Source organism: Folsomia candida, unplaced genomic scaffold (assembly GCF_002217175.1).
Source record: "Folsomia candida strain VU population unplaced genomic scaffold, ASM221717v1 Fcan01_Sc017, whole genome shotgun sequence".
Taxonomy (NCBI): domain Eukaryota; kingdom Metazoa; phylum Arthropoda; class Collembola; order Entomobryomorpha; family Isotomidae; genus Folsomia; species Folsomia candida.
This window is the reverse complement of record NW_019091209.1, coordinates 1,177,137-1,185,944: the sequence shown is the minus strand read 5'-3', so window position 1 is coordinate 1,185,944 and position 8,808 is coordinate 1,177,137. Positions and strand designations below refer to the sequence as shown.

General features: G+C 39.2%; 2 protein-coding genes across 3 annotated transcripts; both read left to right on the top strand.

The window, feature by feature from the left end:
• Window positions 1–1,569: 1,569 nt before the first annotated feature.
• On the top strand, window positions 1,570–3,430 carry LOC118437927. Its single transcript, XM_035857483.1, has 2 exons — window positions 1,570–3,051; window positions 3,119–3,430. The coding sequence occupies exons 1-2, from the start codon at window positions 2,193–2,195 to the stop codon at window positions 3,238–3,240; spliced, it is 981 nt and encodes a 326-aa protein (XP_035713376.1). The 5' UTR covers window positions 1,570–2,192; the 3' UTR covers window positions 3,241–3,430.
• A 352-nt stretch (window positions 3,431–3,782) lies between these two features.
• LOC118437930 lies at window positions 3,783–5,106 on the top strand. Of its 2 annotated transcripts, XM_035857489.1 has the most exons (6): window positions 3,783–4,070; window positions 4,138–4,364; window positions 4,462–4,624; window positions 4,699–4,807; window positions 4,872–4,976; window positions 5,046–5,106. In XM_035857489.1, exons 1-5 carry the CDS (start codon window positions 3,932–3,934, stop codon window positions 4,951–4,953), a joined length of 720 nt encoding a protein of 239 aa, XP_035713382.1. In that variant the 5' UTR covers window positions 3,783–3,931; the 3' UTR covers window positions 4,954–4,976; window positions 5,046–5,106. The 2 variants fall into 2 exon arrangements, with proteins under 2 accessions (XP_035713382.1, XP_035713383.1); XM_035857490.1 differs by lacking the exon at window positions 5,046–5,106 and having other exon boundaries at window positions 4,872–5,017.
• Window positions 5,107–8,808: the final 3,702 nt, after the last annotated feature.

The window sequence follows — 8,808 nt, the reverse complement described above, 5'->3', positions numbered from 1 at the left end:
AAACGGCATAATTTTTCAGCTGACTGACTACATCCGAAAATGTTCTCGTCTCTTTTCTCTCTTCTCCGTCATAAAGAAAATCACCTTTGTCGGGGTTCCGCCTCCGCATTGTATAGAAAAAACAGTGGCCGCGGAAGTTGTGGGGGCAGGTGGGGACATTAACATTGTAGGATAGGGAAGGGCCGGATTTGCATAAGATGGGGAGATAATGCAACCGTGGGGACATTGTCCCTCTGTCCGCGGCCACTGCGACAAAATGCATACTTTCACCTTCACCCGGTTGGGAAAACATTGCGTAATTTTTATCACTTATTCAGTTCAGGGTAGGTAGAGATGTAAATCGATGAGATGCCCGGTTTGCCCGATATTTAAATTTATCCCGGCATAAGTGCAATGCCATAATAAATATATGGTATTTAACGCCATGCCCAAAATTCGGGGTAGTTATTTTCATGCCAAAAATGTCCTTATGTTGCCAAAATCATGCATTTTCGTGTACAACATTCCAATAATTTATTTGCATGCCCAAAATGTCCTAATTGATTTTAGTGTCAAAAATGTTCAGTTATTCTTTCTGGCCTAAAATGCAAATTATTTATTTACATGCCCAAAATCAACGAATTTAATTTTTCCTGGCCAAAATTATATATTTTATGCTCACATTTTCCAAATTTACATAATTTCATGCCCAAATTTACATAATTCCATGCCAAAATTGCCCATATTTACGTAATTTCATGCCCAAAATGCCACTTACTTATTTGGATGCCAAAAATGCCCACATTTCATTTTCCATGCCCTCGGCCCCCGTACAACTCTGCCAATGCAGACTGCTGGATGTGATGCGATGGGATGCAATTCACTGCAGACAAGCTGTTACGGTTCCAAACGGCTGGCAGGCAGGCTGACTTTCTCTTTTCTCGCTCGTCATCCTTTCCTTTCTTTCTTCATCTTGATCGAGATCAGCCAGTCACTCGCATTACATTATTCCTTCCAGGCGGGAAAACCTGAATTATGGTAACCTCGCATAATAAATCTCTCTTTTACAAAAACACACTGATAGAAGAATAAACAATTTTATTAACCAACAAAACGTGATTACTCGCATTTTTCAGGTCCCACTCGAGTAATAATTTGGACATTTTTAGAAATTTTGCTACATTTGTTTTTCGGAAATTTTGCTTAATTTTCTGCAAAACAGGCTTTTATTCTATCCCAACCGGCACATCGCTGAACGATATCTCTGCGATGAGAGCGATTATTGAGCTACATTTTCTAGCGCCCAAAATCGCTCAATAATCGCTGCAGTAGTAACTGCTAAATCTAAGAGATATAGCTGGATAACATTTTCAGTGCGCGAGTAGTTGCGAAATAGCGGAGAAATCGGTACGTTTAAAATCGCTTAAAATCGCTTTATACTCTGCAAATATTTCTAAGCTCATTAACAGCGATTTCGTAGCGATTTATTGGTTTGACTGCAGTTAGAGAGAAGCATGCTCCGTGATTACTAGACAGCTGATGTGACGGGCGGTGACATGCCTTCTCGCCCTTATGCTTTGAGTCAAAGGTCAAGGCGTAGACATTTGAGTAAGACAGTTCAAACACTTTTGAAAAAGTCTCGTAAACTACAATACGAAACGAGAAAAAGTAGTACTCCCCGATCAAATTCTTTGGAAACCGAAGAGCTTTATTACTTCCAAAATCAAGAAACAAATTTTTGCGAAAATGAAGTTGTCCACCGCCTAGAAAGAACGTGTCAGGCCGCACAAGCTTCACTAGATACACCAAATATAACGACACTACCAGCGACAGTCATTTGTGAAATTTCAGAAAGTTGTGATATAGAAAGTGTTACCAATGTGAACATTATAAATCGAATTAAAAATTGGAGTTTAAAATATAACATTACAAGAGAAGCTTTATCGCAGCTTCTTCTGGTGTTAAAAACCCATCCGTGTTTTACTAATTTTCCTGCTGATGCCCGGACGCTTTTACGTACGCCAAGGTCCACACAAAGTTCGGTGGTGGGAAATGGTGAATTTTGCTATCTTGGCATATCAAAAGGATTATGACCAATATTATCTGATTTAATAAGTGAACGCCAAAATAAAATATCTCTTCAATTCAACATAGATGGACTTCCACTTCATAAGAGCAACAGCAAACAGTTGTGGCCAATTTTGGCTCATGTCATGAATACAGATTACGTGTATGCCGTTGCTTTATATTGCGGAACTGAGAAACCTGGTGATTTAAATCTATATTTTCAAGAATTCATCGAGGAGTTAACAGATTTACAATTAAATGGATTACTTTACAACCAATTTGTTTTCCAAATAGAGGCTAGTTCATTTATTTGCGACGCGCCAGCTCGTGCCTTTATTTGCTGCATAAAGGGCCACTCGGGTTATTTCTCGTGTGGAAAATGCGAGGTCAAAGGCCAACGTGTACAAAATCGAACCGTATTTTTAAAGACTGATATTATCCTTAGGACGAATTTAAGTTTTAGAAACCAAACACAAAGGCAACATCATCATGGCAATTCACCACTTGAATCACTTAATATTGACATGGTGAACGACTTTCCATTTGAATACATGCACCTGATTTGTCTCGGAGCGACTAAAAAAATATTGAAGTTATGGACAGATAAGAAACTTTCCCGCCACAGACTACGCTCCAAAGAAATTATTAGAATTTCAGATCATTTAGAATATACAAAAAAATTTGTGACGAATGACTTTGCTAGAAAGCCAAGGACATTGGGAGAGCTGGATCGCTGGAAGGCCACAGAACTTAGGACCTTTCTCCTCTACACGGGCCCCATAGTGCTAAAAAATAACATAAGTGACAAATATTACAGAAATTTTATGCTCCTTAGTGTGGCTACCAGATTACTTGCAGAGCCATGCCAATCAAAGGAGAATATAAATTATGCCGAACAGCTTTTAGAATATTTTGTTCATAATTTCATGGAAATTTATGGCAAGGAAAATGTTTCCTATAATATACATGGGCTCATTCACATAGCCAACGATGTTCGATTGCATGGTAATCTGGATAAATTTAGTGCGTTCAAATTTGAAAATTATTTATATCAATTAAAACGATTGATTAGATCATCTGCTCAACCTTTACCCCAACTACATCGCAGATTGGCCGAGAGAGAATGTGGAAAGTTTAAAACAAATGAGCACGAGGCAGATGCAGTCCAGCAGGCGGAGCTTACGAGCAAATTAATTGTTAGAACTAATACTCCAAATAATTTTGTGCTACTAAATAATGGATACATAATTAGTGTTACAAACATAAATAAATGTGGTGAAACCGAACTCGTTGGGAGAAGATTCAAAGAGTCAAAGAACTTATTTAGTTACCCTTGTGATTCAAAACTTCTTGATATTTATAAAGTGAAGTTTAATAATTTAACGGAGGAAATCTTTAGGTTTAATTTGCTTGACATTAAATATAAATTAGTAGCAATAACTAAATTAAGTTACTCCATTGGACTTTTTCCCATTCTTCATTCTAAGTTCCAGGATGGCGAAGGTGTTCGGCATTGCGAGTTTTGAGGACGATAACTCAGTCGCTGTTATCTCCAAAGCTTGGATGTGTGAGAATAATCTCGAAATATACTACCCTCCAAGTGGCACGAAGAGTATCAAAAAATTGGTTAAGAAAAACCTCGCACCTGGTGATTCTTATACAAAGTCAAGATTCTTAAATGGTATGGTAGGTTTCAAATCCTGTCACATATCTCGACTCTTTTATTTCAATCAATAATATCTCTTTATTTGTAGAAACTTATGAGGCAGCTCACACAAAACTGAACGATGCGACTTTAACGTCTGACCTCTCTGGAGCAGAAATTGGTAAAAGAAGATCTATCCCAACTTCTCTGCCTTCTTTTCCTACTCATCCTGCCCTGGTCATGGACTCTGAAATATTGGCATCTAGCAATGCAGTTAACACGCCCCTTGATAATAATGTGGAACAAGAAGTCGCCGTTCCTCTATCTGATACGAATCAAAATCCCGAAATTATTTATTACCAACCCGTGGACGACAACAGTAAGACGAAAGTATTAAATAAGTCCGAAACTAAATCATAATGTATGCTCTCCTATGCTTTCATTAGATTTCCAAGCTGAAGTTTTGAGAAGATTGGAATCCATGTCGCTGACCCTGCAGGAGCATGGCCGTAGTCTTGCTGCAATTACGGAACAAATTGCTGCACAATTATCGTCAGTCCGTGTGCCCTTGACTTATGAATTTGAAGTTGGAACCTTTCCGTGCAAAAATATAGAAAGCCTGAGAAATCTTGAATTACTTCTGACACGTGATGCATGGGCTCGTAAAAAAATGGTTAGTACATGTGTCCTATTATCGTTTTTATCGAAATTATGTAATTGCCTGTAAAAGTATAAACTCTTCTTAAATCGTTTCCCAATTAATATTTTAGGTTGAAATTTTGCGAGGATGTGGTGGAGGCACTATTGAGGACGCAGTTGATCTCATGTTTAACAAACTGATGACCGAAGAGGTCGCCGAATTACATAGCTTCAAAGGAAAGAGTAAAAAAACTGCATTCTTATCATACGTGGAATTGAATGATGCTTTATTACGTAAGAAAAGTAAATATTATTCTTTAAAATAGGTCTGGTATTACTTTTGCTGCATTTTAATTTATTTTGTTCAGTTGGACTTCAATGCAACACTAAGATCAAGGCAAATGCAACATTGGAAGCTCTACATTTGGCGATTCCCAAAACTCTGAAGAAAGCTGCAGACAGATTAAGAACTCGGAAGTAAGACAACAATAAAATATTTGTTTTTCTTAATGAGATCTATAAAATGTCATAAAATCAACAGGAGAGCAGCCAATGGACCTATTATTCCTACAATAAACCCAGTGGATGGTGAACAGGCAGCAAGTTCTAATTCTATTGCTTGATATTTGTTGTTATACTTTTCAACGTATGTGTCAATTTCAAATAAATTGTCACTTTGAATTTGAATCATTTGAATTTTGTATTGATTTTCAAGGCGATGTATCATTGAATAAAGTAAGCTACCATGAGCGAAATCACTGCGAAATCGGAGAGATTTTCGTAGTTATCTAGCTCCGTATCGCAACGAATTCATTGCGAAGGATCATAAAACGATTGAGCTACCATGAGCGAAATCCCTGCGAAATCGGAGAAAATTTCGTCGTTAAATCGCTGCGATATAGCAATAAATCGCCGGCCATCTAGCGCCAATTTCGCGACTAATACGTAGCGATTTGCCTGGATTCGCTGAGCGAAATCCGTAGTCGATATCGCGGCGATATAGCGGGATTGTGCCGGCTGGGATGTTTCTATATAAATTTGGTCCAACTTTTTTGTAGAAATTTTTCCCGAAACTTTTTGAGCCAATTTTGGTGTCCAAATTTGGTCTGATTTCCTCCAGAAAAATTTTTTCGGCCAATTTTTGTCCAAATTTGACCCGATTTTGTCCATAAAAACTTTATTCGGAGCAAATTTTTGTGCGAAAAACTATGTAAAATTATTCACACACTATTTTACAGAACAAGAATTCGTGTGCCAAAAATTTGCCAAAAATATGCAGAATATGCATCACGCTTTTTGTCAATAATTGCAAAATTCGATAGTAATTTCTACTCAGGATGAATGAAATGTTTCCAAAAAATGGGGGGTCACATGCCACCAAAAATTTCATTTTCTCCAAAAGAAGTCATTACTATTACGTCGCCCGAACGTAATAATAATAATACTTTTTTGTAGAACACTTGAACCCAGGATTTTTTTCGATTAGAGAACAGAACGAGGCCGCAGTTGAATTTATTGCCGGTGGTGGTTCAAAAGTGGTCGTGGTGGTTTTGGCCCAGGCGAAGTGTGCAGCTAACTCCATGCAAAGCGAACACAGTGGCCGCGGAAGGGTGTGGGGACAGAGTGGGACAATGTCCTCACTTTTGTTCTTTGCCCGAATATTTATCATCTCCCCATCTTATATAATCCCGGGCCTCCCCATTTATCCTACAATTCTAATGTCCCCACGACTTCTGCGGCCACTGCCTGTTAGTTTTTCTATGTACTCAGTGGCCGCAGAAGCGTGGGGACAGGGGACAATGTCCCCACGGTTGTTCGATGTCCGCATCATCCCCCATCTTATATAAACCCGTCCATTCCTCCTTATCCTACCATGTCAATGTCCCCCTTTGTCCCCACGGCTTCCGCGGCCACTGAAAAACCCGTACCTTCACTACTCCTTTGTGCCATTGGAGTTGTAAAGATGTAGAAAAAAAGGGAACTGCCTGGTTTGGTTTTCGGGGTGAAATTTCTCAAAAAAAGAAGAAGGAATGAACTTAAACCCGCACTTTAATCGGGAAGGAAACACTTTGAAGTGGTAAATTTCACCTTTTTTATTTACTTTACTTTACTTTACACCCCGGAAAAAAATGTGATTGGTACAACTTTACAAATGTGGAGGAAGGCAGGGTTTCGAGAACTGGGATTATCACGTGGTGTGATTTTTGTGATTTTCACAACCTGTGATATTACTTAGGGGAGAAGTGAGACAACTTGTTTAAGATATATTTTAGGACGAGACCAACTTGATATTTGGATTCGGCATGAAATTCTTATTTTTCGATTCGAATTAGGATAAAGTTGCAAATTGCATTTGATTTGTGTTGAAAGGAAAGTTGATCAAAAACAGGTCAAGTCGGATAAATAGAAAAATGCTCAGAATTTCATGCTTAATCCGAATATCAAGCTGGTCTTAATCTAAAACACGGATTAAACAAGGTTGTCTAATTTTTGCGGCATGATAACAAAAATCACACATTTCACATATTTCAAATCGTGCTATAATACTCCAAACCCTGTCAATTTGTAGAGTGAGAAGGGAAACATTAGAAATGGAATGAATGGTGGGAACGAAGGCAAATGCGGTGGTAGAGTTGTACTTGGGAACATGTCGGGGGTATTTTTTTGGGGGTATTTAAATTTATAGTGTCATAAGGCCAATCTTATAAATCTACTTCTCAACCCGGTAATTATTTGTATGCCCAAAATGCCAAGAATTTCCTTTAATCAAAAGACAAAAATTCAAAATTCACCCGCCAACCATTGCACAACTCTGCCAACAAGAAATAAGTAAGTGGTGGCAATTTTTGATAATTTATTTCCCCGAGTAAGCAATCCTCTCGCTTTCTCTTTTTGGCTCTCAAGTTACTTTTTATTTGGGTCCCGATCTCAGGAAGAAAGGTGAAAATGACAAGTTTTTTTTTGTGCCGGTGGAGGAGATGGCATAATTCGGTGAGTCTGATGGGAAAAGTCGGTCGGTCGTCGTTTTCATTTACAATATGCTTATTGCTTCCCCCGCAAAACCGTCAACACTTCATTTCCGGGCTCTCTTGTCGATCCGGATTGTGGAATTTTTCCCTCTTTCCGCGTCCGCCTTCATAACGGGTTGGTCCGTTACTTTTTATGGGGAGGGAGATCTTACAGGATTGTAGTGTCGGTTCGTCCGTCATTATTTTTATAAGGATCTAATTGACTCGAAATTTTATACTTGTACAAATTTTAATGTGCAAATTGGTTGCAAAAAAACCACGTGCAAGAAATTAATACATGAAATAGGTTTTAAGCAGGCATAATTTCTTGCAGGAGTGAAAGAAATGCACGAAATGAGCGACATCTAGTGGACAATCCGCATAATTCAGTGTGGTACAAAAGGAGAGGCGCTAGGTGGCGCTTATTTCTTGCTTTAATATTTTGCAATTTCTTATTTAAAAAATTCCGAAATAGTGTAAGGAATCTAACACTTTGCAAAAAAGTGAGGAAAATGGAAAGAAATATGGCGTAATTTCTAGAAAAATGGTGATGTTTCTGGAAAAATTGCATTGTTTCTGGAAAGTTGGTGTTGATTTAAGTGTGCCAAATTTCCCAGTAAAAATAGGTTCCTCACACGATAACCTCTTATCCACCTTCTCGGGCCCCGCGAACCTGTCCTGTCCTCTAACCCCCGCTCGTTCTTGTTGTTGACAACGACCCTTCTCCTTGTCGCGAAAATGATCTCTTCCTCCTCCGTCGGATGCGTGCATTTGTCAGCCACCCAGGGAAAGCAGGCAACTCAATTGTCTGGTGAAAGTTTTCTGGCCGCCGGCAAAATACAAAAGTTGTTTCGTTGCTTGGTCCGTCGCCTTCATTTCATTTCATTTCCACGACGACGACGACGTGGTGGTGATGAGTGAGTGAGAGTGAGAGGATAATAATTCTTGGTAATTTTCACATCCCAAAGTTTCCCAGAAATATGATACACAACACGACACAGGGCAGCAGTCAGGTTTCTCCAGTAATTATGTATGTCTCTGGCTATATGCATACCAACCAGTGGCCGCGGAAGGTGTGGGGACAGAAGGGGACGTTAGCATGAGGGAATAGGGGGAAGGGACGGGGTTAAATAACAAGGGGGAGGTGATGGGGATATCGAATACCCGGGGGGACATCTGGGGACATTAACATTGGGGGTTTATGTAATACGAGTTTAGTAGCTTTTCTAAAGGGGTTTGGGGTGAATTAAGCCGTTCAGGGGCAATATGAAATTCAGCGCCAAATTTAAATCCTAACACAAACGGAATTTTGTTATGATCAGGACATCGAATAATCGTGGGGACATTAACATTGTGGGATAGGGAAAGGTCGGGGTTTGTATAAATTGAGGAGATAATTATGGGGACATTGAACAACCCTGGGGACATTGCCCTCACCCTTCCGCGGCCACTGACTACCTACTCGACAAC

Bases quoted from the DNA above. Each gene is read 5' to 3' on its own strand.
- LOC118437930 (XM_035857489.1), top strand. From the start codon at position 3,932: ATGGACTCTGAAATATTGGCATCTAGCAATGCAGTTAACACGCCCCTT. The intron at 4,365-4,461 runs GTTAGTACATGT...TTAATATTTTAG, and splicing joins CATGGGCTCGTAAAAAAATG to GTTGAAATTTTGCGAGGATG. The intron at 4,808-4,871 runs GTAAGACAACAA...TAAAATCAACAG, and splicing joins GACAGATTAAGAACTCGGAA to GAGAGCAGCCAATGGACCTA.
- LOC118437927 (XM_035857483.1), top strand. From the start codon at position 2,193: ATGAATACAGATTACGTGTATGCCGTTGCTTTATATTGCGGAACTGAG. The intron at 3,052-3,118 runs GTAATCTGGATA...ACGATTGATTAG, and splicing joins CAACGATGTTCGATTGCATG to ATCATCTGCTCAACCTTTAC.